Source organism: Astyanax mexicanus, chromosome 18 (genome assembly GCF_023375975.1).
Source record: "Astyanax mexicanus isolate ESR-SI-001 chromosome 18, AstMex3_surface, whole genome shotgun sequence".
NCBI classification, from domain to species: Eukaryota; Metazoa; Chordata; class Actinopteri; order Characiformes; family Acestrorhamphidae; genus Astyanax; species Astyanax mexicanus.
The window spans coordinates 42,078,331-42,095,473 of NC_064425.1; the positions used below are offsets into that span (position 1 = coordinate 42,078,331).

Genomic DNA, 17,143 nt, shown 5'->3' on the forward strand with positions numbered 1-17,143 from the left:
GCAGCTGGGACTCCAGCTTTAGCAACCTACAAGTGTAGAGCAGGGTCTACAGGCCCAGCTGTAAAAAACATCTGTGGGTAAATGTGCTGCAGGGTCCATACAGAACCTGTATGTTCCATACCCAACCGTGGCACCCTAGAGGCTACTAGAACCTTCTTTCAATTGTCTAATAAATAAAATCTGCTTCTTCAAATTTGTATTAAAGCCAATTTTAAATGAGTTTGTCTGAGCTGCATCTACTTTTAGGAAACTGCTGGATACATGAAGATGCAGTATAAATCCATAAGAGCTTTTATTTGATGGGTGTGTGTTCTCATTTCATCATCATAGTTCTCATCAGAGCCCCTGAGCATCTCGTACTGGACCTCACAATTACAACAACACTCCCTCTCTGCTTTACTGAAGATACGGATCAAAGTCTTATTTCCGTTATTTTCTGGGGACCATCGCCGAGTCTCTCTGCAGCGTGTGATGCTCTTCTCTCGGGTTTCAGAGAGATCTATCTGCGGTTCCAGCTCCGGCTGATGTTGCTGTTGATCTGTTTGATGTTATTGACTGTCTAATAAGTGGAGCTTCTGCCAGACCGTCACTGTCCCACTGTCCTCGGCCCTTTCCAGAGGAAGTTTATTCACCCAAAGTCTCATAACGGCCCGGTTCTGATCCACCATCTGAATGTAATTCTGCTCTTTTTCCCTTTGGTGAAATCTCATTTACTGCACTGAGCTGATAACTAACTCACACAGGCCGGCTTAGATAAGAGCCTCACACACACAGAGAGAGAGAGAGAGAGAGACAGAGAGAGAGAGAGAGACAGAGAGAGAGAGAGAGAGAGAGAGACAGAGAGAGAGAGAGAGACAGAGAGAGAGAGAGAGAGAGAGACAGAGAGAGAGAGAGAGACAGAGAGAGAGAGAGAGAGAGACAGAGAGAGAGTTATAGCACGAGAGATACAGAGATAGAGTCAGAGAGAGAAAGAAACTCAGAGAAAGAAATCAGAGAGAGAGAGAGAGAAAGTCAGACAGAAAGAAAGATAACAAGAGAGAGAGAGAGAGAGAGAGAGACAGAGAGAGAGTTATAGCACGAGATATACAGAGATAGAGTCAGAGACAGAAAGAAACTCAGAGAAAGAAATCAGAGAGAGAGAGAGAGAGAGAGAGAAAGTCAGACAGAAAGAAAGATAACGAGAGAGAGAGAGAGAGAGAGAGAGAAAGATATAGAGCAAGAGATACAGAAGGAGAGAAGGTCAGAGATAGAGAGAAAGTCAGTGAAAGAGAGAAAAAAATAGAGTAAGAAGAGAGTCTGAGATAGAAAGTCAGAAAGAGAGAGAGAAATTGAGTCAGAAAGCAAGACAGAGATAGAAAGAAATAGAGTCAGAGATAGAGTGAAAGTCAGAGAGAGAGAGAGTCAGAGATAGAAACTCAGAAAGCAAGCCAGAGATTGAGAGAGTCAGAGAGAGAGATAAATAGCATCAGATAGAGAGAGAGAGAGTCAGAGATAGAAACTCAGAAAGAGAAAGAGAATAGAGTCAGAGATTAAGAGAAAGTCAGAGAGAAAGAGTCAGAGATAGAAACTCAAGAAGAGAAAGAGAATAGAGTCAGAGATTAAGAGAAAGTCAGAGAGAAAGAGTCAGAGATAGAAACTCAAAAAGAGAAAGAGAATAGAGTCAGAGATTAAGAGAAAGTCAGAGAGAAAGAGTCAGAGATAGAAACTCAGAAAGAGAAAGAGAATAGAGTCAGAGATTAAGAGAAAGTCAGAGAGAAAGAGTCAGAGATAGAAACTCAGAAAGAGAAAGAGAATAGAGTCAGAGATTAAGAGAAAGTCAGAGAGAAAGAGTCAGAGATAGAAACTCAGAAAGAGAAAGAGAATAGAGTCAGAGATTAAGAGAAAGTCAGAGAGAAAGAGTCAGAGATAGAAACTCAGAAAGAGAAAGAGAATAGAGTCAGAGATTAAGAGAAAGTCAGAGAGAAAGAGTCAGAGATAGAAACTCAAAAAGAGAAAGAGAATAGAGTCAGAGATTAAGAAAAAGTCAGAGAGAAAGAGAAATAGAGTCAGAGGGAGAAATAGAGAGAATGTGACAGAGAAAGTCAGAGATAGAGAAAATGTCAGAGGAGAGAGAGTCAAAAAGAGAGAAATGGAGTCGAAGAGTGAGAGAGAGTAAGAGAGGAATAAATAGAATGAACTCTGATTTCTGATCTGTGGATGTAAATTTTTTTTCCAATTAAGACACACTTAAACACCCTGAAAGCAGGAGGACATGTTTCATTTAACCCTAACGAGAGACTCCATATGTTTATATTACAGTATATTATATATGGTAAAATCCCTGGATCTGTAAAGGACTCTTACTTGAGAGTGGAGACCCCTTCAGGTGTGGTGGGCTTGTTGAAGCGTCTCATGTACTCGTGCATCTCGGGGAAACTTTTCTTCATATAATCCTCAGCACTGCTCTCCCGCACCGTTCCGAACCGGAACCCCAGTGACGGGTGGTGGAGCTTAGAGGAGAAGAAATACAGGAACAGTGTGAATTCCAGAGGTTTAGATCAATAAATATTGTGTGGTTCCTGTCCAACACTCAAGTTCAAGTTTAAGTTGCTTTATTTTCATTTGAAGAATACCTTTATAAAGCGTTTATACATGGATTACAATTAGTTTATTATTGGTTACTAATTAGGTTGTAAATGCCTTAAAAATCATTAATAATCAGTTATAACACATATATAGAAAGGGCAACAATGACCTGTTGTTTGCCAAATAGTGAACCCACAGCCATCTATATTGTTGCCCTTTCTACGTATGTGTTATAACTGATTATTAATGATTTTTACGGCATTTACAACCTAATAAGTAACCATTAATAAACTCGTTGTAAACCATTTATAAACCCTTTATAAAGGTAGTCTTATTTTAAAGTGGTACCCATATGTCTTATGTATATGAACTTGACTGACATCCCATTCCTAATCCATGAGGTTTTTAATATGATGTTGGCCCCTATATTTTGCTGCTTTAAAAGCTCCAACTCTTCTATGAAGGCTTTCTACAAGGTTTAGGAATGTGTTAATGGAAGATTTTGACCATTCTTTCAGAAGTGCATTTGCGAGATCAGACACTGATGTTCAATAAGTTCTTTCACACTGAACTGGGGTCTTCCCAAAAGATGGAATCATGAAATTGTCCAAAATCTCTTGGTCTGCTGAAGCACTGAGAGTTCCTTTCACTGGAACTAAGGGGTCGAACCTAACTCTTAAAAAAAAAACAGCAACCACAATGCCACACCATTATCCCCCCTCTACCAAACTTTACAATTGGCAAAACTTCTTCCTGCAACCGCTAAAGCCAGACTCATCCATCAGATTGCCCGATAGGGAACCATGATAAATCACTCAATAGAACGTGTCTCCACTTTCGTAAAGGCCACTGGCTGTGTAATTTCCACCACTGTTTACTGCTTGGTAATGTAAAGCTTGGTTGAGTTGCTTTTGTTCCCAGTCGCTTCCACTTTATTCCAACTATTACTAGAGTACTAGGCTGAATTATGCTTCCATAGAGGAGCAAGAGCTTCATATAAAGGTGCTACTTCCTTTAGTTCCTTTAGCTTTGCAATTGATGCTACAAAATCTACATACAAAAAACTACATACAGTCTAAATGAAAAAAAAGAAAAAAGAGCGAGCAAATCAAATACGAAAAATGTAATAAATGCAATAAATATGAAGGACAAAACAGTGCACAGAATGGGAAACCAATGGTGTGAAACGGTGGCTTAGCAGAGCAGAACCGTGCAGTACAGAGTGAAATAAAGGGAACAGGGTGAAACAGAAGGAAGTAAACCAGTAGGTTCAAGGAGAAATGGTGGGTCATTGGAGTAAACTGATGGGTTTAGAGTAAAAGGATTGGGTACATAGTGAACAGTGGGTTTCAGAGTAAATCAATGGGAAGTGAAATGGTGGGATAATGGTGGCAAAGTGGTGCAGTTGTCAGTGAAATGGTAGGGTACAGAGGAAACGATTAGGTACAGAGAAAAACGGAGGGGTTCACCGTGAAACTGTGATGTTTAGACTGAAATTGTAGCAAAATGAAACAGCATACAGAGTTTAAACAGATTTAAACAGTGGATTATTTAATGCAATAATGGAGACGCTGAGCTCAGAGCTGGGGCACAGCAGTGGTGTTGTGTTCACCTTCAATTAAACAACAGCTTGTCATTTTTAGACACTTGTGTTTCGTCCACCTGCTGTGCGGTGGCCTTTAAGAGTGAGCTGTGGAACGTTTCCCAACATAGATAACACAAATAACAGTGGATTAGCAACTGTATTTTCTTAAATGTTAGTGTAGTTGGCTTTCTAAACTATTATAAACACATTAGAACTTGGTAATAATGCTTTTAAGCATGATTATTGTTACAACTTCGCCCTTGTAGGTCTTGTTTTCTTCGTTTATTTGTCTTCTTGTTTCTGTCTTGACTTTCTGCCTACCTTTTCCTCAGCCTTTTTTCTCCCAATATAAGACGATTATAAACCCAGTTTACACAATTAAAGAACAATATAGAAAAATGTTTTTTTAAAGACAAAACATCCTTGACCAAGTCTCACCCACAAAGACATGAGACTTGACCAAGTTTTACCCCAGAAGGACCTGAGATTAAACTTGGACTCACAACCAAAGACTTTAGGCTTGACTTGGACTTATGACCAAAGACATGCGACTTGGCCAAGTCTCACTCCAGATAGACTTGAGATTAAACTTGGACACAGGACCATAGACTTTAGACTTGACTTGGACTTATGACCAAAGACCAGAGACTGGACTTGGACTCGTGACTAAAGACTTGAGATTTGACCAAGTCTCACCCCACAAAGGCATAAGACTGGACTTGAACTTGTGACCAAAGACTTGAGATTTGACTTGGACTCGTGGCCAAAAACTTAAGACTTAACTTGGACTCGTGGCCAAAGACTTGAGACTTAAAAAAGGCATAAACCTTTGAGACTTGACTTGGACTCATGACCGAAGACTTGAGACCTGACCAAGTCTAACCTCACAAAGACCTGAGACCTGACTTAAACTTATGACCAAAGACTTGAGACTTAACTTGGACTTGTGACTAAAGACTTTAGACTTGATCAAGTTTCATCCAACAAAGACTTAAGACTTGACTTAGTCTTACCCCACAAAGACTTGAGATTTGACCAAGTCTCTTCCCACAAAGTCTTCAGACTTGACTTAGACTCTTGACCAAAAACTTATGAACATCTCTGGTGTGACGTCATTTCCAGCTTCGACCACTGATTACTAAATGGAGGTAAATAGACCGTAGCATTGAACCTGAGAACCAGCTGTTTAAACTCTGGGTTAAACCCAGCTTGATTAATAGCATCACAGACCAATCAGATAAGATCCTCTTCGGCCAATACGGTTCAGTTCTGTTCGGTCTAAATTCAGAATAAATGTGCTTATGCAGCAGAAGATGACCCAAGGCTCAAAAACGCAATATATTTTTGAGAAGCTGAGACTTTTCTGATCTTGTCTTTACAAGTTAAAGCGAGACGTTTTTGAGAATTAACAGCGACTATTATTAGACAGTACATGGACTCCTCCATTAAACTGTGTTTAGTCTCTCTCATGTGACTGAGTTTCTAATTAGGAGCTTCCCTATTGGACCTTAATTAAACAGACCCGTCAAGGTTAGAGAAGAGTCAGAGCGAGATTAATGTGCTGATTTATGCTACTGATCCTGCCACGCTGGAAAAAACCCATTAAAGAAGTTCAATTCTGTTTAAACTGTTTAGAGCTAAAAATGAAAGATTTATAAGATAAAAAACTAAAGGTTTCCAACGGAGGGAATTAAAGGAATTCCCGGAACTTTTAAAAATATATGTTTCTATTAATTAAACAGTAAATCTTTAAGATATACAGTATCAGTCAAAAGTTTGGACACACCTCTTCTCATAAAATGTGTTGTTTTTTTCTTTTTATGACTTTTTTATTGTAAGTTTAATATTGAAACACATGTTGAAGTATTCTTTAAACAAAAAAATTGTGTTAAACAGAATATGTTTTATACTTTAGATTATTCACCTGAAATAGTTTATCAGCATCTTGAAGGAGTTCCTGGAGGTTCTGAACAATAGCTGCTGCTTTTCTTTGACTTTGCTGTGAAGCTCCAGCTCATCCCAATGAAATCACCTCAATTAAATCACCATCTTAGTTCATCAGCTTTAGATCAGGGGATTAATGTGGAGGACTAACAATTTTTTTTAAACTGTTTTCTACGTAATTCCATAATTGTCGCTTAATTACTTTCATGTGTTTAATATGAATCTTCAATGTAGAACATTTTTTAAAATAAAGAAATAATGATAAAAAAAAAAGAATGAGAAGGTGTGTCCCAACCTTTGACTGGTCCTGTATTTGCAATGCTCATTGCTATGTTACACCCCACCAACAGTCTATTTTAATGCTTTCTGCCTGGGCCATTTAAATAGCAACACAGGTGTGCCACTGGCTGAAATGAATCTAGACAGTGGTCAGACATTCATTGCTATCTTGGCAACACAGTCGTGCAACAAGCACTCAATGCATGTACACTCTGGCTTCTTACACACACACACACAACAATCAATAGTATAAAATATAATAAAATTGCTGTTCCTGTAAACGTTTCCTCTGCTGAGAAGCAAAGAAGCACTGCGCCATAAAATTACCAATCCACCAAAGTCAGAGGCTACGTGACTCTTAAAGAGAATGGCAAGTGATGCATTAATTGGTTTATTTTACGTTATACCCGAAAACCACCAATAGTTAATAACCAGAGAAGACTTGAGTCACAACCATGCAATGTTTCACATGAATTTTACGAATATAGCTACAGATCACAGTTAAATCATCAAAGAAAATACAACAAAAAAATATTAATATTAATACAATGCACACAACATTATGAGTGACATACCAGAGTTCAAAAGAGGACAAATTGTTGGTGCACGTCTTGCTGGAGCATCTGTGACCAAGACAGCAAGTGTTTGTGATGACACTAAGGGTAATGTCAAAATACCACCAATAAGGACCAACCACATCCAACAGGATTAACTGTGGACACTGTAAGAGGAAGCTGTCTGAAAGGGATGTTCAGGTGCTAACCCGGATTGTATTCAAAAAACATAAAACCACGGCTGATCAAATCACGCAGAATTCAATGTGCACCTCAACTCTCCTGTTTCCACCAGAACTGTCCGTCACCACAATCAATTATTGTGCTCTAAAACCAGGTGTTTCAGTTTCATTGTCCAAACCCTGTAGTCTCCTGTACTGTATGTCTTTTCTAATGGAAATGATTCTACTGCAGCTTAATGAAGGAGGAGATAGGCTCAGGTTAGATTAGAGACAGACTGTGATTAATGTGATTAATGTGATTTATACGGCTGATCCGGAGCTACTCGGTACGCTGGGTGTGTGTTAAGTGTGAGGTTGTTATCAGGATCCGCACATGTTAAAGGATCAGTACTGACTGTCCAGACTTTAATACACTCTTACTGCTTCATTACTGCAGTATATAAAAACCTCACACTCATCCATTACTGATTTAAGTATCTACTGTCATCAGGGACAGCCAGCCAATCAGAAAGCTTGTCCCAAAAACTCTGTAATAAACGGTTCACACTTAAATAAAGTTAATAAAATATAATATAAGTATAAAATTTACAGTATCAGTAAAATGTTTGGACACACCTTAAATTTAGCATTTTTTTATTATTTTAAAATGTTCTGCATTGTAGATTAATATTTAAGTCATCCGAATTATAAAGAAAAAAACATATGTAATTATTTAGTAAAAAATAATAATTGCATGTGCGTTTTTGGGTTTTCAGACTATAAGATATCCATCTGAATAAAAAAAAAAAAAGACATTTTATGGGTGGATTTTTTGTTGTTCAGACTAGAAAATATCATCTGGAGACAATTCTTTGATATCCAGTCTATTTAATATTAATCCAGATAATATCTTAAAGCTCACCTTCCGTCGTTTTTTCTTTCATTTTAAAATGTCTAGTTGTGGTCTCTAGTATGAATGAATGACATGTGAGCCGTTTTTGTAAAAAAAAAGTGCTCAGGTGTCTCTGTATAGCTCTTTTTTAATGGACTGTTTTAGGGGTGTGTCCAAAATGACCGGATTCCAGCTTTGCTCATGAATATTCATACATGCAAACAGCATGCAAATATCTCTCCTCTGATTGGCTAGGAGCACTGCGACGCCCCTCCGCCGCTCTGCCGCTCACTGCCTCCCACCTCCTAACTGATGAGCGGTGATGTTGCGTCGCTTCAGCTCCGCCTCTGGGAGTTTCTCGAGCCAAGGTGGGCTGGTCTGTGAGTTTCTGCCTACGTAGGCAGAAAGATAATTCAAAATTCACCCGTTTTTCGGAGGGGGGGAGGGGGGATTTCTTTGCTTAGCTCCTGCAGACAATGGGGGCTGCAAAACAGTTTAATGTGCAGGTGTACACATTCAACTCGGAGAGACCTACTGTATTCCACAAAAAACAAGAAAAATCGGATTTTCGCGGAAGGTGAGCTTTAATGAGTCAAAAAATGGATTTCATGTGATTTTTTTTTTCTTCCAAATTTGGATTTCATGGTGTTTTTTTTTTATCAATATGCCAATATTCAAATTTCATGTGGAAATTTCTTTTTGCTTTTCTGACAGAACTGATACAGAAACTGAAGTAATCCAGAGCTGTATATAGAAATCAAGCTAAGAAGAAGGTTTAATTCAGACTATAGTGAAGAAATAACATGACCGTAATAAACCCTTTTATTATACAGAAACCCCCAGTATCCAGTATCCTGAAGCAGAGCTCTGCAGACCGGAGAGATCCTGCACTGGAGCTCCGGCGTACAGCAGGACTCAACCCCTGATCTACAGCAGCTTTACTGGGATTAGAAGACTCTGGAACACAGACACTCTGTACTAAACCATTACCCTCACAGACGCTCTGTTACACAGTATCAGCCAGTGTAGAACCCCTCTGTTTACACTGGTTCTGTCTGAGCATAACAAAAAAACTACACTTCCCAGCATTACACACTTCGAGCATCATTTGTGATGTAAAAACGGTTAATATCAGACTTTTACATTCTATACAGGCCTTAAATATCAAGTCTATACAGTGTCTTATAGATTAACGAAAGCATTAACAAATGCAGATTAATGCGCACATTTTAATATCAAACAAATATAACCTGAGTAAATAGAAAAAGCACATTTTTAAAGCACATGATATAATTGATCAAGGGAAAAAGCAATCCAAATCAACCTGGCCCTGTGTGAAAAAATATTGAGTTTAATTTCAATATCCACAATCTGATTACTGCCAGACCTGTGGAATCAAGAAATCACTTAAATAGAACCTGTCTGATAAAATAAAGCAGATAAAAGATTGCAAAAAGCAACACATTTTACCTCAATGTGAAGAATTTAAAAACAGATGAAATAAACGTCATTGATTCTACATCTATCAGTCTGGAAAAGGTTATAAAGTCATTTCTAAAGCTTTGAGACTCCAGAGAACCACAGTAAGAGCTATTATTCACTAATGGAGAAAACATGAAACACTGGTGAACCTTCCCAGGAGTGACCGGCCGGCCAAAATTACTCCAAAAGGGCATGAACAACTCATCCAGGAGGTCCCAAAGAAAGCCAGAACAACATTTAAAGAACTGGTCAGTGTTCATTATTCGGGGTGTAATAATAAAAAATAATTAGCTATTGCTGAATGATGGTTCTTGATGTAGTCCATCTAAGAGATCAGAGATCACAGGGTTTAACTTAGACTTGAGCTCTTACCCTTTACACTCTGAAATTGTGAGTGTAAAATGATAAAAGTGAAAAAAAAAACCAGAGATATACAGTTTCTTTGCATGAGAAAATGTAAGTGAAAAGTGAAACCACTTTCTTGAGGAATTTTTTGTCTAAAGATAAAGATAAAAATGAAGCATCTCACCTTGGCATCATGGATTCCCGAAACCTCTTCAAAGGTTTTTTCTCCCACCATGACCGCCGCCAGATTGGCCGTGTAGCTGGACAGCACCAGCAGGCAAAAAATAGCCCACAGGTTCATGAGGAAGCGCCCAGTCCAGCACTTGGGCGTTTTGCTGGCCACAGTCCGGCCGAACAGGATGGCGTAGCAGAGGTTCAGCGCTGACGAGTAGGAGAACACTCGGACTCGGTTCCGTCCGTGTGGCGTCATACCGAACGGACTGTTCCACTCGTACAGCGTGAGGAAGAGAGCTGTTATATGAAGCGCCACGAATATTCCCACCCACATGGACCAGTGCAGGGGCCACATGAATGCTCCGATGGGGGCCGCCGTGTCCTTACTCCTCACCAGGATGCCCAGGCTGGTGGAGAAGAAGGGGCTGGTGAAGTCTATGACTCTGCTCCGTGCCGAGTTGATGCTGAAGCTGGTGACGGCCATGTCTGCCGCTCCTCTGAGCAGATCCCCCACGAGACCGGTCCATTCTCCGCCTTTCCACGCCCCGTATTTACCGTCGCCAACGATGTACAGATCAAACTCAAACTGCATGTCCTCCGCCAGCTTCTCCAGCAGGTCAATGCAGTACCCGTAGCAGCACTTACGAATTTCCGAGGGAATGGAGCTGCTACTGCTGCCACTACTGCTGCCACCGCTACCACTGCTTCCATTGTTGGCTTGTTCCAACTCCCGGAAAAGCTGGTTTAAAACATCCGAGCTGTTGGTATGAGGGTCCAAACACAACTGGCCAGCAGGACACTGACCCTCGTCGTCCACTTCCCTGGTAAAAACGAACGGATGCTCCACTAAAGTCACAACGCGGAGTCGGCTGCCAGCCACCGGAAGTCCGGGCTGCCAGCGGCCTCCGGGACGGATTCCCGGGCTTTCGTCCGACACTCGCTGGGTCACTCCGGGCCAAAGACCCTGCTCCTCCACTTCCAGACGGCCGGCCTGATAGCCAGCCACGGTCACCCAACTTGGTTGACCCATCGCGTCCCTCTGCAGGCTCCAAATGTGGAAGCGCTGGGTGGTCGAGACTCTGGAATGCCAACCCTGAACCTGGATGTGACCCGTCAAACCATCAAACGACGTGTTGGACAGGAATCTGAAGAAGAGAAAAAAAAGAGAGGGAGGGTCATAAAGAGAAAGAGAGAGAGAGAGAGAGAGAGAGAAAACGAGGACAAGAGAGTACAGCTCATAGTGGGCTTTCAGAAACCAATTCATAAACAAGAATTTAGCATTTAACATTTAGAATTAAACATTTAGCATTATCCTGGACCTAGTTTTCACTTTTTTTTACAACTAACAAATTTCTATATCAGATAAAATTAACATGAGTAAATACAAAAAGCAGTTTTTAAATTATAATTAGATTTACTAGGGGAACAAAGCTATCCAAAATACCTTTGACCTCATTAATTCACAGTGATTAAGAGAGCAGATCAATCTCACTACTAGCCACAACCAGGGTACCTGATTACTACCAGAACTGTAGATTTAAGAAATCACTTAAATAGTGTGCTCTTGAAGCAGGATAAAAGATCTGAAAAAGCAACATATTATGCCCCAATCTGAAAAAAAAAAAAAATCAAAAAAGGTTGAAAAAACAAAGTCATTGATCATCTATCAGTCTGGAAAAGGTTACAAAGTCATTTCTTAAGCTTTGGGACTCCAGAGAACCACAGTGATTCACTATTATTCACTAATGGAGAAAAAAGACATGGAACACTGTTGAACCTTCCCAGGAGTGACCAGCCGAGCAAAATGACTACAAAAGGGCATGAACAACTCATCCAGGAGGTCCCAAAAGAACCCAGAGCAAAAAACAACAAAACTGATGATCTCCAGAACTTTGGGTAAATATTCTTTAGCCTGACGAGACAAAAGTGGAACTTTTTGGAAGGTGTGTGTCCCGTTACATCTAGCCTAAACTAACACATCATATCAGAAAAAGAACATAATACTGAACGTAAAACATGGTGGTGGTAGTGTGATGACAATGACCCAAAGCACACCAGCAAATATAATAGAGTAGACCGTAAATGGACAGAGTGTTTAAGAACTCCAGCAGCACAATACATAATATATTTTGGCAATGAATGTACACCATCCGCCAATACCAGCTTCCCTTTATATTGTGTACTTGTTTTTTCTTTACGATTGACTCAAAAACATAATTTAACATAAAAAACATCATTACATTATTAAATTACAGTAACCTGAACATCATTTTTCCTTTACATATAAAAATGGCAGTTTTTGTGATACAGTGTTTTTATGGCACTCTCTGGCTCTGTTTTAAGAGATGCAGGATAAACTATATTCCCATTCTGCATCAGGAAAAATAAAGAAACAAGCCTTCTATCATCGTCCCGCTCTACTGCACAAAATCCATACTGACGGGACGTACGGTCGTCATTCCTCACAGATAATGGCTTTCAATTTGTAGTTTTTCCACATTTCTTCAAAATACGACATTTTATTGACAAGATGACTGAACACGACCATGAACACGAACTGCCAAAACCATGAGTTTATTCAGCAGAACAGCAGAAATAACTACAGAATACAGTCCACATCAGACACTGGCCACTTTATTAGAAACACCCACCTACCTCTATGTGCTTCCTCTTATATTGGCCACTTTAATGAAAACACCCACTTACTTCCTTACACTGTGCTTCCACTGAATGGCCACTTTACTGGAAACACCCAGCTACCTACATACATGTGCATTCACTCACTGGCCATTTAATTGGAAACACCCAGGTACATAAGACCTTGTGCTTCCACACATATTGGCCACTTTATTGGAAACACCTGCCCAGTCTACCCCTCCCATGCCTCCACTAACAGGATTTTAGAAATACCTACATACCTATGAAATTGGCCACTTTATTGGAAACACCATGTGCTTCCACTCAGGTTGGTCACTTTATTGGAAACACTTAAAAAGCCACCTCCTTGTACTTCCACACACTTGCCACTTTATTAGAAACACCTGTCACAAGCCTTCACTTGTTGAACACATTATTAGAAACACCTACCTACTAGCTTGTGCATCCATAGACTGGCCATTTTATTGGAAACACCAAGCTACCTACCACTTTGTGCTGACAAATGCTACTGGCCACATTATTGGAAACACCTACAAACACACCTTCTTTTGCTTCACCCCACATTGGCCACTTTGTTAGAAACACCTACCCACCTACCACTTGCCTCAACTTTTTCTTCCACACACTGGAAACACCCAGCTACCCACATCCTTGAGCTTCCACTTATTTTGGCCTCTTGATCGGAAACACCTACAAACCCACCTCATTGTGCTTCAACTCTGGCCACTTTATTGGAAATACCTGCCTATCACCTTGTGATTCCACCAACTGGCCACTTTATTAGAAACTTCTACCTATCTCCCTCCTGGTGCTTTCACTCATACTGGCCACTTTATTAGAAACACCTACATACTTATGACATTGGCACTTTACTGGAAACACCAGGCTACCTACTTCCATGTGCTTTCACTCATATTGGCCACTTTATTGGAAACACCTGCCACATGCCACTTTACTGAAAACTCCCAAATACCTAACACTACGTGCTACCTATCTCCATTCTTGTACTTCAACTCATATGGGCCACTTTATTAGAAACACCTACTACAGTACCTTGTGCTTCCACTCCCTGGCCACTTTATTAGAAACACCTACTACAGTACCTTGTGCTTCCACTCACTGGCCACTTTATTAGAAACACCTACTACAGTACCTTGTGCTTCCACACACTGGCCACTTTATTAGAAACACCAAACTACCTACTACCTGTGCTGACAAATACTACTGGCCACTTTATTGAAAACACTCAGCTACAGTACCGACCTCCTTGTACTTCCACTCACTGGCCACTTTATTAGAAACAGCTGTTCATCAGCAGATGGCTTTAGCCTGTGATTGCACAGCCATGAGTCACAATATGCAGAGGTTTCCAATAAAGTGGCCGGTGCGCCAGCATGCCGTACAAAAGCTAACGAGGCGTGTCCATCATTCTGCGGGCCTGTCTGCGTTATACAGCCGGATGTATGCTGCTCTGCATATATATGACATTCCCATCCCTCACACACACACGCACACACACACACACACTCATAGCCAGTCTTTATAGCTGGGGATTGGTTCTCATCTATAAATCAGCAGCAGGGGATGCTGGGTAAGATGGGCTCTGGTGGTGGGTGATGTCTGGGTCAGGATGGAGAAATGAACACCCCTCATTTACACCATGAGAGAGAGAGAGAGAGAGAAAGAGAGAGAGAGAGAGAGAGAGAGAGAGAGAGAGAGAGAGAGATGCAGGGTTAAACGAGGTTTAAAAAGCAATGCTCACTCTCCTTCTCTCAGGAGCTTTAATTTCACCCTTGACCCCCAGTTATAGTTTGCAGCAAATGCAGCAAAATGCAAGAAAATCAATCATATATACCCATAAAGTGGAGGACAACCCCACGTCTACCCTCAGAAACTGCTCTTCAGTAGCGTGAGGACGTGCACAGTAGGGTTTATTATACCGGCTACAAGAGGAAATACTGACTAGATCTGATTCCACCTGCCAGTGCAAGGTGCGATTTTCTCTATAATCTCAAAATCCAACTTATATAACTATGAAATACCATTATAACCCTTATATATAATTGTCTTTTACCATCTATAACATCTGTGTAACCTCTATAACCTTTAAATGCCTCTAAATGCCTTTAAAATCTTCTACATCCCATATATCATGTCTACAACAACATTCCATAACTTGCCACTACCACCATACCCCTATGATCCCAGCCTTTAGAGCCAAATCAGCTCCTCTGGGAAGGCTTTTCACAAGGTTTAGGAGTCTGTTTATGGAAATCGGCCAATCCCCAAACCTCTATTGCATAGTTGGGAGCATAAAATTGTTCAAAATTTTAGTGTGTTGAAGCACTGGAACTAATTGAACATACCATAATCACCCCTCTACCAAACACCATTCTCATTTATAGCACTCTATAACACAATCCTACATAACCCCATTTACCCTGAATACTTCCCAGAATCATTTATAACACTCTAACTAAATTACCCTCAATGCTCTTCCGAATATCTTTCACTACTACTCAGAATCAATTAACACTATATTACCCCTACAATCCTATATAACCACTATATAACTAATGCTCGGTTCGCCAAAAAACTCTATAACACTCTATAAACTGATACAATCCTCTATAACTGTGAATAAGCCTCAATGACATCTATAATATTTTATAACTATTATGTTATATAATCCTCAATATCCCTCAGAATGTTCAATACCATGCAATGACCATCTATAATCATATATAACCCCATATAACCATCAATACTCCTCAGAATCAATGTCATTCAATGAACATCTTTAATCATATATAACCCCATATAACCATCAATACTCCTTAAAATACTATATTATCCTATAATACTATAACACTCCACAATCCTATATAACTCTAAATAACCCTAAGTGAACTCTTAGTACTCTATAACCCTCTACAATCCTATGAATTCTATAAATCCTAAATAATTGTTTATACTTCTCAAAAACCTCTATAACACTCTATAACCCCTACAACCCTATACAACCTTAAATAACCCTTAGTACCTTATAACCCCTACAATTCCATATCCCTATATAGCCCTCTATTAACAATTAAATCCAACATAAATTAGTATACCTTCAATCCTCTTCAGAATCCTCTATAACCCTCTATAACCAATTAAATCCAACATAAATTAGTATACCTTTAATACTCTCCAGAATCCTCTATAACCCTCTATAACCAATTCAATCCAACATACATTAGTATACCTTTAATACTCTCCAGAATCCTCTATAACCCTCTATAACCAATTAAATCCAACATAAATTAGTATACCTTCAATACTCTTCAGAATCCTCTATAACACTCTATAACCAATTCAATCCAACATAAATGAGTATACCTTTAATACTCTCCAGAATCCTCTATAACCCTCTATAATCAATTCAATCCAACATACATTAGTATACCTTTAATACTCTCCAGAATCCTCTATAACCCTCTATAACCAATTCAATCCAACATAAACCTGTATACCTTCAATACTCTCCAGAATCCTCTATAACCCTCTATAACCAATTCAATCCAACACAAATTAGTATACCTTTAATACTCTCCAGAATCCTCTATAACCCTCTATAACCAATTCAATCCAACATACATTAGTATACCTTTAATACTCTCCAGAATCCTCTATAACCCTCTATAACCAATTCAATCCAACATAAACCTGTATACCTTCAATACTCTCCAGAATCCTCTATAACCCTCTATAACCAATTCAATCCAACACAAATTAGTATACCTTTAATACTCTCCAGAATCCTCTATAACCAATACAATCCAACATAAATTAGTATACCTTTAATACTCTCCATAATCCTCTATAACCCTTTATAACCAATTCAATCCAACATAAATTAGTATACCTTTAATACTCTCCAGAATCCTCTATAACCCTCTATAACCAATTCAATCCAACATAAACCTGTATACCTTCAATACTCTCCAGAATCCTCTATAACCCTCTATAACCAATTAAATCCAACATAAATTAGTATACCTTTAATACTCTCCAGAATCCTCTACAACCCTCTAAAACCAATTAAATCCAACATAAACTTGTATACCTTCAATACTCTCCAGATTCATCTATAACCCCTATGTAACCTCTATAACCTCAATATCTCTAAACATAAGTGGACATGCAAGTTAATTCCATGTAGCTTTTAGTTAAAGCTATAGACTGATATGAACTGCAGAACATCTGATCCCCCTCAGCACAGTGTCATCATCACTCAGAGCGATTATCTCCTCTAATGTCCGGAAGACTTTTCTCAGGAATCTCACGATATGAGGGTCTAAAAGCGAGTGATCCAGAAGGGTGGGCTGCGGAGCGTGAGGGGAATATAAATGAGGCTAAAGTGGTGCTGCAATCCGTCCTCTGCTTCACTTATTCATTTATATATTAATTTAATAATTTCTGGGAAACTTTTTCTCTTCGGGACAGAAAGGAGTTTAAA

At 39.5% G+C, this 17,143-nt stretch overlaps 1 protein-coding gene across 1 annotated transcript in view; it reads right to left on the reverse strand.

Moving 5' to 3' along the window:
• grin3ba (glutamate receptor, ionotropic, N-methyl-D-aspartate 3Ba) overlaps window positions 1-17,143 on the reverse strand; it is a 149,984-nt gene that overhangs the window by 54,924 nt on the left and 77,917 nt on the right. Inside the window, exons 4-5 of the mRNA XM_022668924.2 lie at window positions 9,992-11,126; window positions 2,344-2,489 (exon numbers count right to left, since the gene is read on the reverse strand). Coding sequence (XP_022524645.2) covers window positions 2,344-2,489; window positions 9,992-11,126 — 1,281 coding nt within the window. The remainder of the gene's footprint in view (window positions 1-2,343; window positions 2,490-9,991; window positions 11,127-17,143) is intronic.